Genomic DNA, 25,343 nt, shown 5'->3' with positions numbered 1-25,343 from the left:
TATTCCCAGATTCTGGACCTTAGCGTCCAAAATTTGGGGGTTAGCATGAAAACCTCCAAGCTTAGTTACCAGCTTGGACCTGGTACTGCTGCCACCACCCAAAAAATTAGAGTGTTTTGGGGCACTCTGGTCCCCCTGAAAAACCTTCCCTGGGGACCACAAGACCCAAATCCCTTGAGTCTCACAACAAAGGGAAATAATCCTGATTCCCTTCCCCCCTCCAGGTGCTCCTGGAGAGATACACAGACACAAGCTCTGTGAAACTACGCAGAGTGAGTCCCCCTCTCCGTTCCCAATCCTGGAACAAAAGCACTTTCCTCTTCACCCAGAGGAAATGCAAAATCAGGCTAGCAATCCAACCCACAGCTCTCCCCTGATTTCTTCCTCCCACCAATTCCCTGGTGAGTACAGACTCAATTTCCCTGAAGTAAAGAAAAACTCCAACAGGTCTTAAAAGAAAGCTTTATATAAAAAAGAAAGAAAAAATACCAATGTTCTCTCTGTATTAAGATGATACAACACAGGGTCAATTGCTTAAAAGAATATTGAATAAACAGCCTTATTCAAAAAGAATACAAATCAAAGTACTTCAGCACTTATATTCATGCAAATACCAAAGAAAAGAAACCATAGAACTTACTATCTGATCTCTTTGTCCTTACACTTAGAAACAGAAGACTAGAAAATAGAACTACTTCTCCAAAGCTCGGAGGAAACAGGCAGACAGACAAAAAGACTCAGAGACACAATTCCCTCCACCCCAAGTTGAAAAAATCCAGTTTCCTGATTGGTTCTCTGGTCAGGTGTTTCAGGTGAAAGAGACATTAACCCTTAGCTATCTGTTTATGACAGGCCCCTGGGCCATAGTTTGCCCTCCCCTGAGCTAGACTTTGTATTGCACATTATTGGAAAAATGTGACTCCTCCTATGGAATTGCATTATAGTAAAATATGGACTGTGCTTGTAATGGAAAAGCTTTCACACCAAGTGCATACACAAGAGTAGAACCAAAAAACACAGACTCCACTGACTCTTGTGGGCCTACAGGTTCAGCAATGACAGGCTTGCCTCCCTTTGCAGTCCGTGGAGAACTCCATTACAATGCATCCTTAGGGCCCCTCATGATTCCATGTAGTATCAGGGGCCGTATCCTTACCCTCCCATTCCACCCTCAAGAACTTTAAGGACAACCACAACTTCACATATACCACAACCGTGGCTTTTCCAGGTCAGTGTGTGTAGGTAAAATTGGCATGAATGTTGTTTCCCCTAAATTCTGTTCCATTAATTTAAAAGCAAATACACTGAAAAAACTTCCTAAATTGCACAGGTTTTTCTTTACACTGGTTTTGTTAGTGAATACAATTCTATTTGGAAAATTAATCATGATTAGTTCACAACATATGCTGCAGAGTGTCTAGGAGTTCTGAAAGCACACACTTGTTGTTGAACAGAGTGACACAACTCATACGATCAGAGACAAACAGTGTGATAATCATAAATGTACAGCAAGCACTGTAAAATTAACAAGTGCATTAAGAGTGCTTATATTCATAGATGTACGCCAAGCACCACACAGTTCCTAACAGACCTCAAAACTGCGGAGCCACATAGTGCACGGTAAACCACAATGAATTGCCGTTGCTCCTTTTTAAAGTGCTCTCTCAAAGCCTCCCTGAGCTGTATAGCTTTGTATTGAGCTCTTCAAATAGCCCTCAGGTTGGGCTGTTCAAACTCAGCAGACAGCTGTTCCACCTCTACCATGGCAACAACTTTTTCCCCTTTGCTTCACAGATATTATGCCAGCTTGTGAATAAACAGCGCCAGCACCCCTTCAATGTACCAAAAGTGCATTAAGCTGTCATTCTGCACCTGCTGAGCCAGTAGCTGAATCTTTCCTTGATGCTGTTGAAGTGGCTGGTATATGGTCCTGGAAGCAAGTGTTGGCTGGATCACCTGGCATTTCAACATCACCAATGGTAATCCGCTTGTCAGGAAAGAATGTCTCTAAGCTGAAGCCTGAGCCCCATTGCCCAGGGCCGAAGCCAAAGCCCAAGGCCTTAAGCCTTGGATGGTGGGGCTCAGGTTAGTCTCCCCTGCCTGGGGCTGAAGCCTTTGGGTTTTCGATTTGTCCCCCTGCCCGAGGTGATGGGGCTTTGGCGGGGCTCAGGCAGGCTCTGGCTTTGGACCCCCTCCTGGGGCGGTGTAGTAATTTTTGTTGTGGGAAGGGAGTCATGGAGCAATAAAGTTTGAGAACCCTTGACCTAGGTGAAGAACATCTAGTGGTAAGAGGATAGTTTAGCCTCACGGGCCAGTTTAACCCTGTGGCCCATTGGATCTCTGGCCTCTTCGTGAAAAGGTCAGCAAGGAGGTCAAGTGTAATGATGATTCTGTGATGTGAATGTTTGGATTGCGAGCTGTCAAGCTCAATTCGCTTTATACAGACCGTGGACAATCGGTCATATTGTAATGAATCTTTCCCAAGAACATGGGCAGGACTTGAAGTGATTAAACCAGAAAGGGGAAAGATCCATATCCTATGATCCCGTGATTTAGTTTCCCAGCTTCAGGCTTTTCACTACTTGTTTTGCTTTCAATTACATTATACTAAGAAACATCAGAATGGCCATACTGGGTAAGACCAGTGGTTCATCTAGACCATGACTGGTGCCAGGTGCTTCAGGGGGGAATGAGCATATAATATAATACCAAGCTCTTGTACAGTGCTTTTCCTCATTAGATCTCTCAATGCCCTAAAAAAAGAGTAGCACTATCACCATTTTATAGATAGGGAAACTGAGGGGCAGAGGCTTGCCCAAGTCACCCAGCAGGCCCCTGGCCGAACTGGGACTAGAACCCAGGTTTCCTGAGTCCACTCCAGCGTTCTAGTCACTGGGCCACAATGCCTGCTAGAAAGAAACTAGAGTTACAGTCCTAACTTTGGCTCAGGGTTGGCCAACGCTTCAAAGTTAGGTTGACCTAACTACATGGCTCAGGGCTGTGAAATATTTCATGCCCTGTGTGATGTCGTTAAACTGACTTGAGCCCTGATGTAGACAGTGCTAGACGGATGCAAGAATTTTTCCATCGACCTAGCTACCACCTCTAAGAGAGATGGATTTAGTACAGTGATGGAAGAATCCCTTCTGCCACCATAGGAAGTGTCTACACTGCAGCGGCACAGCTGCAGCAGTTCTAGCGTAGACCTATCCAGTTTCTTCTCTATAGATAAATGTCCCCTTACCCTCTCTGTTAGAGTACTCTGTTCTGTGTAACTGGTGTTATTCACTTAGCCGGGTCTTAAATGTATGTCAGAACCCCTCCAGCTCAGGCACCAGTCATCTTGAGAGCCTTTTGCTCATTGGTTGCTTCAACAGCTGTTCTCTCTCCCCTTCCATTGTTTCTCAGACCAAGCTGTCCGGGATGTTGTGTGTTTAGACTAATAATGGCACCCCAAGGTTTTGGCCTGCATATCCTGCCTGTTGACTTGCTTAATCCTGACTGGGGCTTGGAGGATGAATCCTGTGTCTAGAAAAAAACCCATTTCAGTGTAAACGGATACAGAAACGTTTAAGTGTAAGATTATAATGTACATAAAGGGGGAAATATCCTGTTTCCTGAGCTCAGTAGGGTTCATCTTATTACTCTTGGCTGTTAGAGACAGAATGTGGTTGCTTTATTCCTGCCCTCTAATGGGAGTGATAACTTCCTAGCCCTGGCATCTGCATGTCAGAAGGTCAGGCCAGGAATCTGGTTAGGGACTTTCTTTTTAAAACCAGATCAGATTTTTAAAATCTCAGACCTTGGCTGATAGGGAGTCATCATGTTAAGCAACATATGGTACATGAAAGAAAGGCAGGAGCCAAGAATTTTAGGAAAGGAGCTGAAGATGGCTTTTCAGGGTCTTTCTGTGGACAAAAATTAATGAGCTAGTTCATCCTCTTCATACCTCTGCTGGACTGCTCAGTTAAATCCTAAGCCCTATACTGCTTACAGAGGGTTTGCCTTCAGCTCAAAAGGCAGGACCTATGGGTTTTTCAGTTGGTTGGGGGTGGGTTTATTTTGGTGGTTTTTTGTTGTATGTTTTGTTTTTTGTGTTTAATGGCAAGACTGATTTTGATCCGTGGTGTTACTCATGTTGCACTTGATGGACACTGGAAACCTAGTGAGAACTGTGATTCCTGTTGGGGCAGTGCTGCTTGGTGGACAGAGCACTGGACTGGGAGTTGGGGGTGGGGGAAAAACCTGGGTTCTGTTGCTAGCAGAGCTGTGCCACTGACCTGCAGGTGATCTTGGGGCTGTCACCTCGCTTCTGAGTTTACCCATTTGGGAAAGTGAAGAATCTTTGGCCACCTTTTTATGAAGCATTGTACTATCTACAGATGCAAAGCACAATATATCTTACTGTGTGGTTAGGAGGATGTTTGGTGCTTTATTGATATTGTTCTTATTATAATAGGCTTCTACGCTGAAATCTACTTGCAGAGCTTAATTTACCGGAAAGACCCGAACAGGCTACCTACTATCAGCCAGGACAAACAACTTACTTTTATAGACCTGAGCTCACTCCTTCAGTCTACAAATCAATGCATTTTTAAGAGATGGTATTAAACTGGGATTACGTGTCACTCATAGCAGAAATGGAGACCCATTTCAGCTATAGGCTATTATTAAGAAAAATCACTTTAATAATTGGAAAGATTAAAAAACGCCCGTATTCCTCCAACCTGGAATGGTGTATTACAGTATTTTGTATGAGACAAATCATGTAGAGTCACTTCAGTGTTGAAATGAGGTATGAAGAGGGGATCAGTCTTTTCAAAGTCTGTTTTATCACTGGCACTTGTTCTCCTGTCCTATTAAGCATCCTGTTTCCATCCTATTTTAATGTTAAGTGTTAGAGAGGTCAGTCTTCTCTTTAGATCTCTCTAACTTTTTTCTTAATTGGAATGGTTGATTGTAACAAGTAGAAAATGGATCTTTAAAGCCTTTCGCTAATTGTACAGGCTACTTTAAATTTGATGCATTTGTTTTGTAAAACTAAGACGGGAAGAACACAACTTAATTATAAACATGCAAGAAGTGTTTCAAAACTGGCCAGACTTAAAGTGATTACAGTTCCTTTAAACATATTCCTAGGACTTGGTGAGTATAAACACTATTTCTGATCATAGTAGTCTTCAAACTTGGCTTGAGTTGTAAGTCTTCATGATCTACAAACCAAGATAAGTTTGAAGAAAATGATTCAGTAGTTCTGAAAGTCCATGTGTTTCATGCTGAATGGCCCTAAATCTCAGATGTCCCAGCAGGCTAAGTTACTCTAGTATTTTATGACTGTCATAATGGAAAAAAAAAATCTAACTCTCTAACTTTCAGGATGCAAAGCTCTGATTTTCTCCATTAATATACCATCTTTCTATGATGCCTATTATGAGCAAGTCTAAGCGCCCATCAAGATGTACATGTGTCATAACCTTAGTCCCAGATCTGGACCTTAGCGTCCAAAATATGGGGGTTAGCATGAAAACCTCCAAGCTTAGTTACCAGCTTGGACCTGGTACTTGCTGCCACCACCCAAAAAATTAGAGTGTTTTGGAGCACTCTGGTCCCCCTGAAAACCCTTCCCTGGGGACCCCAAGACCCAAATCCCTTGAGTCTCACAACAAAGGGAAATAATCCTTTTTCCCTTCCCCCCCCTCCAGGTGCTCCTGGAGAGATACACAGACACAAGCTCTGTGAATCCAAACAGAGTGACTCCCCCTCTCCGTTCCCAGTCCTGGAAACAAAAAGGACTTTCCTATTCCCCAGAGGGAATGCAAAATCAGGCTAGCAAATCCAACGCACACAGATTTCCCCTGATTTCTTCCTCCCACCAATTCCCTGGTGAGTACAGACTCAATTTCCCTGAAGTAAAGAAAAACTCCAACAGGTCTTAAAAGAGAGCTTTATATAAAAAGAAAGAAAAAATACATACAAATGTTCTCTCTGTATTAAGGTGACACAACACAGGGTCGATTGCTTAAAAGAATATTGAATAAACAGCCTTATTCAAAAAGAATACAAATCAAAGCACTCCAGCACTTATATTCATGCAAATACCAAAGAAAAGAAACCATATAACTTACTATCTGATCTCTTGGTCCTTACACTTAGAAACAGAAGATTAGAAAACAGAACTACTTCTCCAAAGCTCAGAGAAAGCAGGCAGCCAGAAAATAAAGACTCAGACACAAACTTCCCTCCACCCAAAGTTGAAAAAATCCGGTTTCCTGATTTGTCCTCTGGTCAGGTGCTCCAGGTGAAAGAGACATTAACCCTTAGCTATCTGTTTATGACAACATGTAACAGTGATCTTGAGTGGGCCATCAAAGATTGAACTTGAGACTTCTGGATTTAAATGTATGAGCATCTATTGAGCTAAAGAACCAAACTTCCTTCGCTTAATGGCTATAGCGGTTTCATAAATCTATTTGGATTAACAAGTGGTGGAGCAAGACAAACACCTCTCCACCAACTACACTGGTGAGCTCACTGCTTTACTGTGGTCCCCTCCTACTGTTACTTTTACTAGTCACATGTTCAAAATTAGATTGTGACCACTTTGGGGCAGCTCCCACGTCTTCCTGTTTGTCTTATAAAGCTTCCCAGCACTGTGTACAACTGCATGGCTGAATAATTCTCTGCCCATAGACCCATATAACGAAGGGTCTATCCCAGATTCAATAAGTTTGATTAGTGGTTGAGTTGTGTACAGTTTCTGCTCATGAGGTTCCAGTCAGCTGTGCATGTGTTTATATTTTCAGAACTCCAAATTGCTGGACCAATTTTTGATTGATCTTTCCAAACAACTTATCTCTGGGCTGACACCAAGCATGACAAATTTGGGCTCCAAAGGCACTCTGTGCCCAAGATGTGAGCAAAGGAAAGAGGGGATATAAATGAAGCTGGACTCCACCTTAGCTTGCTAAAACATGCTACAAAAATCCTAACACCTATGCACCTATTAGAAAGAGATTAGGAATGTGAGCTTGGTCTAGCTCTTACTTTCTTTTCTACTCAATAAATGCACATTTAGTAAATGAAATAAGCAATCTTCATTATTTGTGTTACACTAGCACCTAGAGGCACCAAATGAGACCGCGACTCCATTATATGTAGACTTGGAAGGATTAGATTTTTATCCACAAATGTTCATTTGACTGTATACATACCAACTGAGGGAAAATATATATTTCAATCAATAATAAACAACATTTACAGATAGTAAAGAGAAATGCTGTCTGAGAACATATTAGTCAAAATCTATGACTTAGACTTTCAAATTAGGCTTGTTACAAATAGATAAGTGAATAAATAGTAAAAACGGGTTTGATTTTGTTTTTAAGGATATTTACTCTGTATATTTAAACATGTGATGTTGACAATTTGTATTTTAACTGTTAATAAAGATTTAGCTTTTTTGAGTCTCTCTCTACTGTCGTCAGTTGTCTGACCCTCCAGAAATTGCCACAACTGTGAAAATTTAAATCAAATAAACTTCAATTTTTTAAAAATAATTTAGACAGCTATCGAATTCGGCCAGGCTTTATTGTACTGGGCACTAGATGTACCTTGTCCTGCACCATTCTAAATAGACAAGCATGGGAAGAGAGGTGGAGGTGAAAGGACTGATCCAGGGTCATGCAGCAGGCCATAAGCATAACTGGGATTAGAATCCATATCTGCAGAGTTCCAGTCCAGTATCCTATTGCCTAGAGGACGCTAGTCAATTCTGAACTGACCCTAATGGCTCTACTTAGTTTGCAGAAGGTCCCTATATTCTTCCCAAAACTTCATCCAGTTATTATTCAGTCTGTATTTACTGGAAATATGTTGTGGAAACTGCACTCTGGAAGGAAAAACTCATCTCTTCGCAGAGGGTTTTTCAGCTTTCAAAGAAACCAGAGTCATCTTTGTGGATTTAACATCACCAATAACCTTTCAGGTCACAGCTACTGAACTACTTCACTTGCCTGCTTAAGCCCCAGTAATCTTGGCTGGCTTTCTAGCTTTTAATTCAGAGACAGCCTGCCACAGCTCTACCCAGTAAATGCCCTATTAAGCAGTTAATTATTTCTCTATAATACTAGCTTTTATCTTTAATACAACAGTTTTACTGTCTCTGATAATTACAGTCTCGGATAACTCTCTTAAATTTAATGAGGCGTGACAAGCCGTGCTCAACAAGGCACCACACCATTAACTTCTTACCTCTTATTTGTCATCTTATCACACAGAATTACTGTCTTTCTAGCCTGAGCAGTTCTGGATACATAACATGTCATTTTCCATTAGGACAGCAATGAGAATAATCACGGACGCTCCTGCTGCCAGGTTAATGGTCAGCTGGGTAGTTTGCTCAGTGATCTGCAGGTGCTGTTAAACAGCTACTCCCTTTCCAGTTTGATACATTTCTCTGCACTGCAACGCTAACTGATCTTAGATTTGAGACTGAAGTACCTTTCTCCAGCTGAACTGGCCTGTAACCCTTTCTCCCATGCACAGAACAAGACACAAGTAGCCTCTTAAAATTAATTTTATTGAAAAAAAAGACTCCGTTTCCGTCATTTGATAGCAAGCACTGCACACATTCTGTTGCAATAACGTGCCAATCCTGTGTAATGTCCCAAGAGAAGTGGCGGCAGCTTGGAATGTTTCCAAAGTAGACTGGACAGGGCACTTAGAGAATGTTGGGAATCATTAAGAAAGGGATAGATAATAAGACAGAAAATATCATATTGTCTCTGTATAAAACCATGGTACGCCCACATCTTGAGTACTTGGGACTTTTCTGGTTGGGGGAAAAAAAGGACAACTAAGGGGAAGATATGATTGAGGTCTATAAAATCATGACTGGTGTGAAGAAAGTAAATAAGGAAATGTTATTTACTCCTAATAACACAAGAACTAGGGGTCACCAAATGAAATTAATAGGCAGCAGGTTTAAAACAAACAAAAGGAAATATTTCTTCATACAACTCAGTCAACCTGTGGAACTCCTTGATTACCTGCTGCACCTTAAGCGTCAAGGCCTCGTGCTTTCCTCCATCAAGGTGCACTTAGCAGCCATATTGGCCTCCCACCAACTTGTCCAGGGCAAATCGGTGTTTTCACACGACATGTCTACTCGGTTCCTAAAAGGACTAGAGTGACTCTCTTCCCACCAGTCTGGGACCTGATTCTGCAATGGGGCCTCAACCTCATCCTTTCGAGGCTTATGGGGCCTCCCGTTGAGTCCCTGGCCTCTTGTTCCACTTTCAACCTGTCATGGAAGGTTGCTTTCCTTGTAGCTGTTACCTCAGTGAGGCGACTCTCTGAAATTAAAGCCCTTACTTTGGAGCCTCTTTATCCAGTTTTCTACAAGGACTAGGTCCCGCTGTGACCCCACCCCACTTTCCTGCCCAAGATGATGTCCCACTTCCATGTTAACCAGGATATCTTTCTCCCACTTCCCTGTCCGAAGCCATACTTCACCACGGAGGGGAGGCAGCTGCACACCTTGGATGTCCGGCGTGCCCTAGCATTCTACCTTCAGTGCACCAAGCCCTTCCACAGGTCGACGCAACACTTCATTGTGACAGTGGACTGGATGAAAAGCCTTCCAGTGTCCTCGCAGAGGATCTCTAACCGGATCACTTCCTGTATCCGGTTCTGTTATGAGTTAGCATGAGCCAAACCACCACCTATCTTGAAGGCCCACTCAACCAGAGCACAAGCATCCTTGGCAGCCTTCCTAGAGCATGTCCCCCATCAAAGCGTCTGCAGAGCCGCCACATGGTCTTCAGTGCACACATTCATGACACACTATGCCATCACCCAGCAGGCCAGCGATGATGCTGGATTTGGCAGAGCTGTGTTTCAATCGACACCTTCATGAATTCCTACCTGCCTCTGTTGATACTGCTTGGGAGTCACCTACAATGGAATGGATGTGAGCAAGCACACGAAGAAGAAAAGACAGTTACCTTTTCCATAACTGGTGTTCTTCGAGATGTGTTGTTCACGTCCGTTCCATGACCCACCCTCCTTCCCCACTGTTGGAGTTTCTGGCAGGAAGAAACTGAGCGGGGGAGGGGAGGAACCGGTGGTGCCCCTTATACCATGGCATACAGGTGCCAGAGCCAGTCCCCTACAGATAGCACTGAGGGGAAAAACTTCCAGCACCGGTGCATGTGGTGAGCACATGCACCTAATGTGAAATGGACTTGAGCAACTTGTCTTGAACACCAATTATGAAAAAGGTAACTGTCTTTTTTTTTTTTGAGATGCGCCTTGCAGAGGGCGAGTGCAGCTGTCTTGCCTAAGAAATGTGTGAGGAGGAGGCATTTCTGATAAAAGTACGTATCTGATCCTCTGAAAGCACAGGGGCATTGAGCAGGACCCCCAAACTTCATCTCACTATGGTGGGATTGAGGCTGAGAATATTAACCCTGCTTGTGGGTGGAGTAGACCTGAAGACTGGCTCATGATCAGGACATAAAGAGGAGACATGGTAGAGGTGTACAAAATGTTACTGAGAAAGTTGAGTACAATAGAAGTGACCATTCTCATAGATAAGAAACTGAAAGTCAGCAACTTCAGAACTGATAAAGAAAATACTACTTTACTCTAGGGCTGGGTGATTTGAGGGAGGAGAATTTTATTATTTGCCAAACTATTTATTTTGGGAGGAGCACCAAAACTGTTTGCAAATTTCGGTCAAATTCAGCAAATAGTTGGGCTGAAAAAAAAAGAAATTTTAAAAAAATCAAGAAGCTTCATTTTGGCCATGTCAAGATGTTTTGAAGTTTTAGGTTTTTTTCTTTTGTTTCTTGTTTTTGATTTTTTTAATGTAAAAACAAAAAAAATTAAAAGAACCACTTAAAACCCAAAGAAATTGATTTTGGGTCATCTGAAAAATTTTTTGTTTTGACCCAGAACAATGTTTTTGTTTTCATTTGGTAAGAAACTCCAAGAAATCAGTTTAGCACCAAATTGGTTTGGCTCCCAAACTGAAGAATTAATTATTGGTTCAGTTCTACTTCATGCAGCGTATATTTTTCCTGTGGAGCTCACAGCCATGGGATATCGCTGAGGTGAAGAGTTTAGCAGAATTAAAACATAAACCACTAGACACGTGAATAGCTATGATCCATACCATGCACAGCAGTAACCTAGTCTCTGTGGGGCTACTCAGTAAGTCAATCTGATACCTGAAGCTGGTGCAGAAGGTGGCTACTTGCTTGACAAGCTGGTGGGAACACAGCACCAGAGTTCCATGGTCTCCTCTGGTTTTCAGGTGTAATATTTTGGATTTGACCTATTAAGCTCTAAATGGGTTGGGATCTACCTACTTGAGGCCGTCTTGAAGCATGCTATTCTGTGCATTTACTATCAACAGAAGCACTTAAGAACATAAGAATGACCATAATGGGTCAGGTCAATGGTCCATCTATCCCAGTATCCTGTCTTCCGACAGTGGCCAATGCTAGGTGCTTCAGAGGGAATGAACAGAACAGACAATCATCAAGCAATCTATATTGTGAACTCCCAGCTTCTGGCAAACAGAGGCTAAGGGACGCTCAGTTTATGGGGTTGCATCCTTGCATATCCTGGCTAATAACCATTGATGGACCTATCCTCCATGAACTTATCTAGTTCTTTTTGAACCCTGCTCTAGTTTTGTATCTTCACAACATCCCCTGACACCGAATTCCACAGGTTGACTGTGCGTTGTGTGAAGAAATACTTTTTTGTTTGCTTTAAACCTGCTGCCTTGGGTCATTGGGTGACCCTAGTTCTTGTGTTATGTAAAGGAGTAAGTAACGTTTCCTTATTCATTTTCTCCACATTAGTCAAGATTTTATAGACCTCTATCATATCCCCTTTTAGTCATCTTTTTTTCAAGCTGAAAAGTCCCAGGCTATGTCTTCACTACCCGCCGTATCGGCGGGTAGCAATCGATTTCTCAGGGATCGATATCATGTCTCATCTAGACGCGATATATCGATCCCCGAACGCGCTCCTGTCGACTCCAGAACTCCACCAACGTGAACGGCGGTAGCAGAGTTGACGGGTTGCCGTGGACGTCGATCCCGCGCTGTGAGGACGGTAAGTAATTCGATCTAAGATACTTGGACTTCAGCTACGTTATTCATGTAGCTGAAGTTGTGTATCTTAGATCGATCCCCTCCCCTAGTGTAGACCAGCCCCCAGTTTTATTAATCTTTCCTCATACGGAAGCTGTTCTGTACCCGTAACCATTTTTGTTGCCCTTCTCTGTACCTGTTCCAATTCCAATATATCTTTTTTTTGAGATGGAGCGACCATATCTGCCCACAGTCTTCAAAATGTGGGTGTACCGTGGATTTATATAGAGGGAACATGATATTTTCAGTCTTATTATCTATCCCTTTCCTGATGGTTCCTAGCATTCTGTTAGCTTTTTTTTTTAATGGCTGCTGCACATTGAGTGGATGTTTTCAGAGAACCGTGTCACAGTGACTCCAAGATCTTTCTTGAGTAGTAACAGCTAATTTAAACTTCACCATCTGAAGGTTGGGATCACTCACTCTCAACTTTAGAGAGCTTTGGCAGTAATGCTTATGCGTAAGGGACCCGTCTGCTTTGGAATCTATTCCCACCCTTGGTCCAAACTCTGCCAGTCCTGTTGATCATCAGGAAGGCCTGATGTCTCCACACGTGGCCCTGATAAGGGCTGCTACTTGTTGCAAAAAGTCGAGATTTTTTGGCATATGTAGTGTATTTAGTTTTCTAAACTGGTCAAGGGTTTAGCGTAGTAGGCTTTTGTTTATAAATCAGAATGAAATAGGTAGGTCTCCTGTATATTATCTAAAAGCACTGCCATCCCTACGCATTCAAAAATCAGGCTCGGAGTATGAGATCTTTGGAATCTTTATTTGCCTCCTGCTGTTCTGAGCCTTCAGGGGTCACATTTCCAGGCTTTGCCCCCACTAACTGTGAGGGCTAGAAACTTATGAAAGTAAAATCTGTCTATTAATCACAAGATTCTGAGAGCTGGGACTCTAAAAACACCAAATTGCAAGACTCTCTCAACAAAATCATGAGTGGGCAACACTAGGAGAGAGGAAGAATGCCTGATGTCCTCTCAGTGTGGTGGGGAGGTTAGGAAATAACTTCCCTAAGGACAGACAAGAAGCAATGGGCTTAAACTGCAGCAAGGGAGATTTAGGTTGGACATTAGGAAAAAGTTCCTAACTGTTAGGGTTGTTAAACACTGGAATAGATTGCCTAGGGAAATTGTGGAATCTCCATCTCTGGAGATATTTAAGAGTAGGTTAGATAAATGTCTGTTAGGGATGGTCTAGACAGTATTTGGTCCTGCCATGAGGGCAGGGGACTGGACTCAATGACCTCTCGAGGTCCCTTCTAGTCCTAGAGTCTATGAGTCTGAGATTATGCCATAATTGTTGATTACAAGGGTCCTTTGTGCCTTTCTCTGGAGCATGTGGTCTTGGCTACTGTTAATGTATTACGGGATTAGATGGACTTCTGGTCTGATACAGTGTAGCAAATTGTCTGTTCCTATCAAAAGAATCTCCTACTTTATGGAAAAATGCAGAGCATGGGGCTTGACTAGTAGTTGGAACCCAAGGCTAGGAGTCCAGAGATCTGGGCAGCCAAGCATTACCACTGCTGGTACTTATTATGACTTATCTATATTGCCTTGGCATGCAAAGAGTGCAATCAAGATGGCTTTGCCTACAGACTTCCCATCTGACTTCGGATAAATGGCTGAATTTCCCTGTGCCTCAGTCTCTAGAACAAGAATATTCTTTATTAGCTCTCACAGTAGAGGAGCAAGGATAAGTTCTTTGTGGTTTGTAAAGCATTTCTGAGAGCCTCAGTTGAAAGTTGAGGACAGAATTACCCAGCATCACTTACCTGCTGAGATCTGCAAGCGTGGAACAGTGAAATATCATGGAAGGATTCCTAGTGATGAACCCTTGTCAGGGCCGGCACTTCCATTTAGGCGGCCTAGGCAATGGCCTAGGGTGCCAGGATTATTGGGGGGCGGCAGGTGGCTCCGGTTGACCTGCCGCAGTTGTGCCTGCGGAGGGTCCACTGCTCCCACGGCTTCAGTGGAGCTGACACAGGCATTTCTGCGGACGGTCCGCTGCTCCCGCGGCTCCGGTGGACCTCCCGCAGGCACGACTGTGGCAGCTCCACCGGAGCCGCGGGCTAGGGGACCCTCCGCAGGCACGACTGTGGCAGCTCCACCGGAGCCACGGGCCAGGGGACCCTCCGCAGGCACAACTGTGGCAGCTGCACCGGAGCTGCAGGCCAGGGGATTCTCCACAGGCACAACTGCGGCAGGTCCACCGGAGCCGTGGGACCAGCGCGAGGGGCGAAATGGCTGTGCGCCTAGGGCGCTAAAAATACTAGTGCCGGTCCTGATCCTTGTGCAGGTATTGCACAAACACATAATAAGATGGTGCTTGCCCCCCCCGAGAGTTTACAACCAAAGTATAAGAGAAGAGACAACAGGTGGATGGGGGAGTAGAGGAAAACAATGAGATTGTATTTGGTGGCATGATAGGCAATGGTTTCAGCACATGCTTATTTTATGTCTTCTAATATTTTTAAAAGCAGGTAGATTGCAAAGCCCAAGTACAGTGGCTTAAAGTGGTGATAAGACAGGCTACCCTGAAGGCCTGTTCAGACTCCTGCTGTCATCAGCTTAGTAACTACTTGAGCATTGGTAATATAATTAATAATCATGCCTAGCTACTTCAGCCGGCATGTCTAGCACATTTGTGAGGGTTGGGCTATTAGAGTTCAATGAATATCCCCTAGTGATATCTTCTCTAATGGGATTTTACATCATGTTTATTCACTGATGCTCATGTGTGTTGATATCCTGTCCACCTGGTGACACAGCATTGCACAGGCTCCCACTAGATGGCACTATTCATCAATCTATCACTGAAGGCTCAGCTGGAATACAACCGTGGTAAATGAGATGAGGGGGCAACACTTTTTGTGGTGGTGGAGTCTGAAACTTTCTGACCTGGAAGGAAAACAATCATTGACTCCAAATAACTGTGTTGGGGTCCCACTCCAAGCTGTCAAAGCTTTTCAAAACAAACTGTGCATTGTGATCCATCTTAGAATCCTAGAATATCAGGGTTGGAAGAGACCTCAGGAGGTCGTCTAGTCCAACCCCTTGCTGAAAACAGGACCAATCCCCAACTAAATCAGACCAACTTGTGTGGTTTTAACTATAATTACCAACTTTCTCTTTAGAATAGACTTCCTGATTCATATGACTTAGCTGGAAGGCAGTAGTTTTTTGGGTTTAATGCTATACTCGCTGCTTTCAGATGGTCAGGTAGTTACTATTTGTATTGGGGTGTAGGGGCCACAACTCATTCTGCTAAGGCACCGCACAAATGCGGACTAGGACAATTCCGGTAAGCTCTTTGGGACATAGACTTTGCCCTTTCCGAGACCACCTTACAATGCTCATGTCACCCTGTACAGTACAAGCCAAAACAATCTTGACCAGGGGATTCTCAAACTGGGGGTTGGGACCCCTCAGGGGAGGACACAAGATTCTTACATGGGGGGGGGGGTTGCAAGCAGTCAGCCTCCCCCTCAAACTCTCCTTTGCCTCCAGCATTTATAATGGTGTTAAATATATAAAAAAAGTTTTAAATCTGTAAGGAGGGGTCATGCTCAGAGGCTTGCTATGTGAAAGGGGTCACCAGTACAACCACGGATCTTGACAAACAGCTTTTCCAGTCCAACTGTGCCCCTAACCCATTACTACCTTGGAACGTAGCTGCACAGAGCCCCCCACCCTCCATGATGATAAACGTGAGAGCAGTTATAAGTGACTGGGCTAGAAATGAATTGCTGTAGTTGTTTGGTAACTGCAGGGACCTTTCAGGCTTCATTCATAGGAAAATCACTGAGAATAGCCACCTCTTATGGGAGTTGTGGTGGGAGGAAGCACTAGAGTGGTATGTGCTACTTGCCCGAAGCCAGCCTGCCTGCTGTCTGTCTAACTTTTGGTGTACAGTTGAAGTAGGTGGCTCAAAACTCTAGTCGCTGGGGATATGCTTAGTGTTAGGCACTTCTGGAGACCCTTGCAGTGGAAACACCTAATGGAAAGCAGGCACCTCAGATGAGGTAACATGTTTGAAACCAGCTTAGCACAGCTACAGACATTGGCTTCTCAGGTGCAACATCCATCTGTATTTGAGGAAGTTTTTCTCCATCTCTCCCTGATCCTGCTGCTTTCACAGGTTCTCCTTATGCTAATGTGATTCCCTCTCCCTCCAGGGCTGACAAGGGAAGTGTAGTGATATTGTCTGTGTGCATGCACACACTCTGACATGAATGCGAAATCCCATTACCTGTGCCCAGACACGTGTTCATCTGCACTACGATTGCATCTTGCATCCACTCCACCCTTAACCTAGTTCTCTTTTCCAGGAGAGTCTCAAGTGAGAATCTGTTTCGCTGTGACCTTTGTTTATACATGAGTGAAGGAATGTTGGCAAGTGGTTACAATACTAGACTGGGAGTCTGGAGAAATTCAATATATTCCTAGCTCTGCCACTGACTACTGGTGTCATCTTGGGCCTGTCACTTAAGCTTTCTGATTTAGTTTCCTCCCTTTAAAACAGGGTGTGGATACCTATCTCAAGTGGACTGACAAGTTTAATTAACATTGAACATGCTCTTGGGCCTGGTCTATGCTACATGGTTAGGTCAACGTAAGCTGTCTTACATTGAGCCAGCTGTGGAAGTGTCTTCACTTAAGTTTGGCTCCCACCACCCTAAATGACTCTCTGCTGATTTAGTAACACCAGCTTGACTGTTATTGGCCTTCAGGAGCTGTTCTGCCATGCCCCACACTGACAATAGACCCGAGAGAAGTGTTCCTGGTGAGGACGCACACCGCCAACACGAGGAGCAAAGAGTGTGCACGCACAAGCGATTTAATAACTGCGGTGGCTGTATGTTGTCATAAATTAGGGGGATCTAATTTGTAGTGTAGACACGGCCATAGATAGAGGTGCTATGTAGTGTCAAGCTGATTAAATAGAAACAAGACCTTGCTAGGAACTTGCAAAACTGTTCGGTCAAACGGGCCCATTCTTGTGTTTAGTGGGTGTTTTGGTGGTTCATAATCTTACTTTTTCACTCTTTCAACCCTCTCCTCTATTGTCAGTCACTTCTGTCTTTCTGATGAGCTTATTTTACCTGCTGCTGAAGAGTCTGTCAGTCAACGAGCTGTTGTTCTCAGAAAGGACGTGTTGGAAACTTTGGTTAAGCCTTTACTTTGAGATTATATAATTGTATTTTGTGCAGGTGGTTTGCACTATTAAATGTTGTATGTACCCACCCTATTGCTTGTCATTCTAACCTAGCGCTCCTTGTGTTAGTCTCTGCGTTAGTATCTTGTAATTTCTATAGTTCCTCTACAGCGAAAGGCAGTTAAGTTTTGGTCCAGGATATCGCTTCTGTCCTGCAGCAGTCACATGTTTTAAATACAAACCCGTCCACTTGCCAACTTGGGAGACGTAAAAATGAAAGGATTCTTATCAAGATGAACTTGCCTACACTGTACGTGCTGCACGTTCAGTCCCAGTCAACCATTGGTTAACTCCTCTATTCTGCACGAGTTGGATAACATTTTGATAATGCCCCCCATGACTTAAATCAAGGTTGTAGCTTGAAAATGTTACTTTCAATTTTTTTTTGGAGGTTGATAGTGCTAAATTTGGAGTGGTTTATAGTACTTCATTTTGGAGTGGGGCAGGTGTGTGTCTCTCTTGTAAATCATTTTTCTCACCCCCAATTAGAAACCATCCTTAGTTGACAATTAGGAACTTCACAGAGTCATAGTGATAATCTGGTCACCATCTCTGAGGCTTAAAGAGACTTCTAGGAGCTAGGAATGGGAATCGGAAGTTGACAGCTCAAATTAGACTGATAAAATCCTAGAACTAGAAGTCAGAGGTAAACCAGTGCACCTAGCTGCCACTGTAGAGTTGTCTCTTAAAGTCCTGTTTTTTGTGTCAAGAAATACTGCACTCACGTCCTTCATATCCTTGAAATCGCAGTGCTGTGTATAAAAGTGGACAAGCCCATAAAAGCACACGCCTGAGGCCAGCGGCATGCCTGACTCCAAGAGCAATAGAGCCTGAGACAAAGTAGTGAAAATATTTCTGGTGTTAACTGTCTAGTGGTTTTATAGGTGCATGATCAGTTCTCGTGTCTCTGCTCATGTTCCAGTTTGCAAAGCTCAACCAGAGCCTTTGGCTTAGCTCTAAATCTCCTAGCTTGGCTAAGTCTAAATAGTAGAATCTAGCCCAGGGGCAGGCAAACTTTATTTTTTTTTTTTACCTGAGGGCCACATCGGTTTCCAAAATTTGTATGGAGGGCTGGTTAGGGGAGGTTGTGCCTCCCTAAACAGCCAGGCGTGGCCCAGCCCCAGCCCCATCTGACTCCCCCTGCTTCTCACTCCCTGGTGGGCCCTCTGGGACTCCTGCCCCATCCACCCCTCTCTGTCCCCAACTGCCCCCGGAACCCCTGCCACCCTATCCAACCCCTCCTCTCAATCCTGATTGCCCTGCCCCATCCAACCACCCCTTCTCCCGACTACCTCTGGAACCCCTGCCCCTGACTGCCCCCCACTGCCCCATCCAACCCCTTCTCTCAATCCTGATTGCCCTGCCCCATCCAACCACCCCTTCTCCCGACTACCTCTGGAACCCCTGCCCCTGACTGCCCCCCACTGCCCCATCCAACCCCTTCTCTCAATCCTGATTGCCCTGCCCCATCCAACCACCCCTTCTCCCGACCACCTCTGGAACTCTTGCCCCTGACTGCCCCCCGCTGCCCCATCCAACCCCTCCTCTCAATCCTGATTGCCCTGCCCCATCCAACCACCCCTTCTCCCGACCACCTCTGGAACCCCTGCCCCCCGCTGCCCCATCCAACCCCTTCTCTCAATCCTGATTGCCCCCCCCCGGGACCCCTATCAACACCCTATTTCCTACTCTCTGACTGCTCTGACCCCTATCTACACCTCTGCCCCCACCCACCACCCCAAACTCCCCTGCCTTCTGTCCAGCCTCCCCACTCCCTGCCCTCTTACCACACAGCACAGAGCACGGGTCAGGCCGCGGCTCTGCAGCTGCACTGCCTGGCAGGAGCTCACCACCCAGAGCATTGCGCTGGTGATGCAGTGAGCTGAGGCTGCGGGGGAGGGGGAACAGCAGGGGAGGGCCGGGGGCGAGCCTCCTGGGCCAGGAGCTTACGAGCTGGGCAGGAGGGTCCTGCAGGTCAGTTTGCCCACCTCTGCTCTAGGCTGTCCCCTAGGCTTCCAGGTGACCGTTGCTGCATTTGTTAAAGTCTACACTAGATTACTTAAATGTATAGAGTAACCCCTTTTTCGTAGCCCAAAGAAGGCCTTGGTGTGTCTTGGGCTGAGTATAACAGAGGCAAAACAAACTCTAGAGAAATGTCAGGGTTTGTTGTAATCATCCTACCTTCTAATCTTGCTGCTTAGTCCAATTCTACAATAGGGTCTCATTTCCTTGTAAATCTGACCTTTAATTGTCTCTGTCTTTACAGTAAAGCGCTTTCAGGAACCAAAAGAAGAGAGGCGTCCCTGGAGGATCTGGTGAGAAATAGCATTTTTTAAAAGCTCTGAACTAAGGGGAATAGATTCTGTCTTGCAGAATGGCTTTTTATGTTTACTCTGATCATTAATGGGCTTCTAGGTCCTTCCTGTTCCTAAATGTTTAACATGGAAATAGTGAACAGACTGAAATTCTTAGTGGTGTTACTTCCTATAAAGTTCCCATCACATTATGGATGAAATTGATTGATTGAAATACTGTAATCCTAGATGCTACAGAGTATTTGGCCCTGTTTAGTACTTTTTACTGTTCGTTGAGAAGTCTCCAGGCATTACCAGCTCACTAGCAACTGAACTATTTATCGTGAGCTCCAGACGGCTGTATGCAGTTCCCAGTGTAACGTTTGTTACGCTGCAGCGAGAGCCAAGTTAAGAAGCCTGCTACACTTGTGCATTTGTAGCTAAGGGATGTATAAACAAGTCTAATATCAAGGACCGACTGGCTTCATGGCCATGCACGAGTACCTCTCATCACTAAGAGTATGTCTACACTACCGCCAAATCGGTGGGTAATGATCAGTCTATCGGGGATCAATGTATCGCGTCTCATCTAGACGTGATACATTGATCCCCAAACTCGCTCCCGTCGACTCTGGAACTCCACTAGGGAGAGAGGCGGAAGCGGAGTTGACGGGGGAGCGGTGGCCATTGATCCCGCACCGCGAGGACGCGAAGTAAGTCAGTCTAAGTTGATCTAAGATACGTCGACTTCAGCTACGCTATTCTCATAGCCGAAGTTGCACATCTTAGATCAATTTCCCCCACCCACTCTAGTGTAGACCAGTCCTAAGATACTAGCTGAAATCTGGCCCAGATCAGTAGTCACCAAAAGCTTTCACAGTCTCATGTCATCTTACATGGGCTCTGAACAAAGCTGGTGATTCAGTCCTGTTCCTAGTATACAAATGGGGAAAGCACCATCACAGTTGGTGCTGACTTCCTTCTTGCTGACAGCCTCAGCCGGGAGGCCTAGGCCTGAATGGGCTTATAGAGGTTCAATTCTCCTCCCTCATCCCCACCCTGTTTCCTAATAGCACCCTCACTAATGCTGCATTCCCTGTGCCAGGGGCTCACATCCAGTGACCTCTCTGACATGAATGTCTGGTAATGGTGTAAATCCATGAGTCGTGCTTTCTGCTTCTCGTAGGGGTGGGGTTTTCAAAAGCACTTGGCACCAGCCTACCTCTGCTCCCATGTACTTCAGTGAGAGCTTCTGGGAATCCCACCTATGGATTACAAAAACTCCTTGTGCCAGGCTTGATCTGAGGTCCCCATCTTCACAATGTGATTTTGTGTGCCGGCTAACACTCTGCTGCTGCTGTTGGAAAGGTTGTTGCATCTATTTCAGGTTTTATGATACCTCCAAGCAAGCAATAGGTGCCCTCTTCATTCATTTTGCTAATGTTTTCCTGTCTGGTCATACTGCAGAAGATCCCTGCTCTCTGTGAGTACAGCATTGTGCTTGTGTAGCCAACACGCCTTCTGGGTGTGGTGTTCTGTCCCGGAGGGGGTGGGAGGGCGAGTTTGCTCGCTCTACAGCCTTAGCTAACAGGCAGGTGGCTTGTAGCTCATGTGGTAGAGGCTCATGCGCAAAGCCCAGGTTTGCTCCTGCCTGCTGACGCCCAGGGTCTCTGGGTGTTACACTTGTTAATGTTATATAATTGGGACTGGAGGAATCTAAATTCACTTGCGTCTGTTGTCTCTGCTGTAGAAACAGAAACTGACTTAGATCCTCTTAATGCTGTTAATTCCCATCTAACAGTCTGTGTTTCTCGTCTGGGTGGAGGCATCTGGGGTTTTCAAAGTATCTGGCACTCTACTGCAAGGGCAAAAATGAATGTGCATCTGCGTTCCTAGTCTGCCGGTGCAGTTGTTTGGGGGGCAGAGCTGTCCAATGGCTGAGATTCTGGAGATCTGGGCTCTGTTGCCAATTGCTGTGCCACCTATGTGGGGCAGAAGAAGGAAGATTTTCCCAGTCCTTGTCAAGTACTCTGAGACCTATGGATAAAGTGCCATATACATATTGATGGATAATATATTTGCACATTATAATTGGATTTGGTACATATGCAAGGTAAATGTGTAATTGTCTCTTGCATGTCTGACTTTCTGAAATCAGGCCTTTTAGAGGAGAATCATAGTTTAAAATGTCTGCCTTTACCTGTGCTATTAGTACTTCCTACTATTAAAGCCGTAAAGGAGTGTTGAAATCTGTTCCTCTTTTTTTCCATCTGATTTTCATTCCGTGTCACTTTCCGGCTCTCCCGCGCTAGCATTTGCAGTCACACTATTGTGGAAGGCTGAGGGAGGGGTGTAAATCAAAGGAAAGAGTTTGCCTTTCTTTTACCACAAGTCATTGATTCACACTAGACTTAACTCCTCCTCAGTTTTTTTGACTAACTCCATTAGAATTACTTGGAAACTTCTCTGGCCTTTGGTATACGGGCAGTCAGACGAGATGATCACAATAGTCCCATCCAGCTTTAGAATCTCTGAAAGCCGAGCTATAGCTTTAAAAAAAACAGTTGGCTCCGGAAAAAAATGGTAGTATCTCTTTAAATGATATTGGCCCAAAGTTGAACCTACTCTTCTAATAGAGTATCTGTTTGCAAAATCTGTGATTCTTCATAGCTTTAAACAAAAAAAAGCAGCAGAGCTCTGTGTTCCCCCCACTTCCTTAACGTATATGTTACTGTTCGGTAGGGTTGCCAACCCTCCCACTTCACCAGGCGGCTTCTGGAATCGGGCTGTATCTCCCAGGGGCTACTGAAGCCAGTCCAGGAGATTTTAGGCCGCTTAAATTCCGGCAGCGCAGCGGGGCTAAGGCAGGCTCTCAGCATGCCCTAGCCCCATGCTGCTCTGGGAAGCAGCCAGCGCCCCCTTGGGGCCCCTGGATGGGAGGGGGTCTCCACATGCTGCCCCTGCCTACAAGCACTGCCCCCACAGTTCCCGTTGGCTGGCTGCTTCCGCGAGCTGCTCAAGGCCAGGGCAGGCAGGGAGCCTGCCTTAGCCCTGCTGCACCGCCAAACAGGAGCCACCCGAGGTAAGTGCTGCCCAGCCAGAGCCTGCACCCCTCACCCCCTCTGCACCCCAACTAGCTCCAGACACCAGCGCATCAGGCAGCCTTCAGCGGCTTGCCTGCGGGAGGTCCACCAGTCCCGTGGATTCGACGGCAATTCAGCAGCGGGTACGCCGAATCCACAGGACTGGGGACCTCCCACAGGCAAGCCGCCATGCTTGAGGTGGCAAAAAAGCTAGAGCTGCCCCAACTCCAGCCCAGAGCTCCTTCCTGCACCCAAACTCCCTCCCAGAGCCCACACCCCTCACTCCCTACCCCAGCCTGAGCCCCCTCCTGAAGCCAGCACCCCAAACCTCCAGCCCTGAGCCCCCTCCCATATCCAAACTCCCTCCCAGAGCCTTCACCCCACTCTCCCTCCTGCACCCCAGCCCTGAGCCCCCTCCTACGTCCAAATTCCTGCACCCCCACACTCTCTCCTGTACTCCAACCCTCTGCCCCAGGCTCAGCCTGGAGCCCCCACCCACACTCTGAACCCCTGGGCTCCAACCCAGAGCCCGCACCCCCTCCTAGAACCCAACCCCCGCCTGAGGCCAGTGACAGTGAGTGAGGGTGGGGGGAGAGCGAGACGGAGGTGGGGAATGGACTGAGTGAGGCAGGGCCTTGGAGAAGGGGTGGGGCAGGAGCGAGGCCGCAGGGAAGGGGTGGGATGAGGGCAGGGCAAGGATGTTTGGGGTTGTGTGATTAGACAGTTGACAACCCTAATGTTAGAGACTATAGAAATACTTACGTCTATGTAATCTGAGCCCTGAACGAGGTATTTTGCATCTCAGAGCTTTGTGTGTGGACTCTGTGGCAGAAGAGATACAAAGCCTAGGCCCCAATCCTCTAAAGAAACTTAAGCATGTGTGTAACTTTAAAATATATATGAGGCTACTGAAATCCCAAAGAATTACTCTTAACACTGAGTAACAGTGCAGTGATGATCCAGTGTGTATGGATAGGGAAGATTTGCTCAAGTGTTCCCAAGGTGGTTATAGATTAAAACATTGGATATTGAGATAAAGCCCAATTAATGAATATTTCAAGGCACCCTTTGGAGTTCTGAAAAGAAAATCTCACACTGTTCATGAATATACAATAACTCAAAACTGGATACTGATTTCCTAACTACCATAGAAGATATTCTCAGGCTAATTTGATCCTGTAACATATCATGAACAGGATCTTCTTAGAACATCACAGATGAGGAGTCTGGTGACAAGGGAGACTTTGGACCCAATTCTCCTTTCATTTGTGGCTTCTCCCTTATGTAGATTCTATACCAACAGAACTCCATTAAAGCCAACAGTGATTTCATACAAGGAAGGAGAATTGGGACTACTGCATATAATGAAGCTTGTCTTATCTGAATGGGGACTTCCAAAGTATCTATCAGAATCTATTTTGATTCATTGAGAGTTAAGAACCCAGCTGAGCCTGAATTTAAGTGTTTCACAGAGTGTTTTCTCTCTCTTCTCTTAGCTACCTAATGAATTTCATCCTCGATGCCACACTGGGGATGCTGCTGATCTGGTTCGGTGTGAAGGTTGTCTCCTGGGTTGTGGAGCATCAGAAGTACACATGCCTAGTCTTTGGAGAGTATGGTAGGTATAGGACAACCTGATCCTCTTCCTTTCCCTCCAATATTTCTGTATCGTCTTTGCACAAAACACAGAGCGCATTCACACTTCTGATGTTTACTGGAAGATTCAGGCTAATGGAACTTACACTGGGTGCATTCAAAGAAGATATTTTAATACTTAGATATAATACTTAGTCCTGCTTTGAGTGCAGATGACTGCTTGAGGTCTCTTCCAGTTCTATGATTCAGATGAATAGTTAATTCTCAAAGGTACCTGTCAGTCATGCTAGAAATTAGCTTTCATATTAAAAATGTCATGAAATCATTAGGTAACAAATCGATCAGTATCCACAAACTCTTCCTACTCCGCAAAAGTAAAAATTTCCCCCTCCAACTCATTGGTGAGGCACCCATTCAAGCTGCCTCTCTAGGGAAATACATAAGCCTTAAGCACATTCTAAATGTTGACTAGTCAAGGTTGCTTTGCACTTGGATGGAGGAAGTGTTTTGAATCAAGGAGCCGTAGCTGAAAATGCCCAGCCAGCAGTCTCATCCATTTGGAGTTGCGTAGGCCCTAAAGAATAGAATCCAGCCCAAAAACTCTTTCTAGATCGTGGGTTCAGAAATTACTCAGTCACTTTCTGTATTTCTGAGATTCTACCATCATCTTCCCTTTATTTCATCCTCTGCTTTGGGATGTGAGAGCCTGGTTTCTTTTTTTTTAGACATTTCCACTAGAGGGTAGTACTTAACTTCATCTTTCTAAATAAAAGATGAAGTTAAGTGAGTACAGTACTTCTGTCTTTCGGAGGGGAAGACAAATAATTCTTCCCTACTGCTTTGAAAAGTTTGGGTTTTTTTGTGATCTTAAAGACCCCAGACTGAAACTTCATCATGTCCTACAGAATTCCCTTCTGTTCCTAGACCATTCCATCAGTAAAAGCCACATTCTCACTTTTCCATCCCTGTAAAGGTTTAATTAT

General features: G+C 45.1%; 1 protein-coding gene across 1 annotated transcript in view; it reads left to right on the top strand.

Annotated features, from left to right (window-relative positions):
* LOC115647670 (store-operated calcium entry regulator STIMATE-like) overlaps window positions 1-25,343 on the top strand; it is an 82,052-nt gene that overhangs the window by 26,344 nt on the left and 30,365 nt on the right. Inside the window, exons 2-4 of the mRNA XM_030554366.1 lie at window positions 19,654-19,702; window positions 21,069-21,164; window positions 24,261-24,382. Coding sequence (XP_030410226.1) covers window positions 19,654-19,702; window positions 21,069-21,164; window positions 24,261-24,382 — 267 coding nt within the window. The remainder of the gene's footprint in view (window positions 1-19,653; window positions 19,703-21,068; window positions 21,165-24,260; window positions 24,383-25,343) is intronic.

The sequence above is a fragment of the Gopherus evgoodei genome, chromosome 1 (assembly GCF_007399415.2).
Source record: "Gopherus evgoodei ecotype Sinaloan lineage chromosome 1, rGopEvg1_v1.p, whole genome shotgun sequence".
Classification (NCBI taxonomy): domain Eukaryota; kingdom Metazoa; phylum Chordata; order Testudines; family Testudinidae; genus Gopherus; species Gopherus evgoodei.
This window is presented reverse-complemented; position numbering and strand designations above follow the sequence as displayed.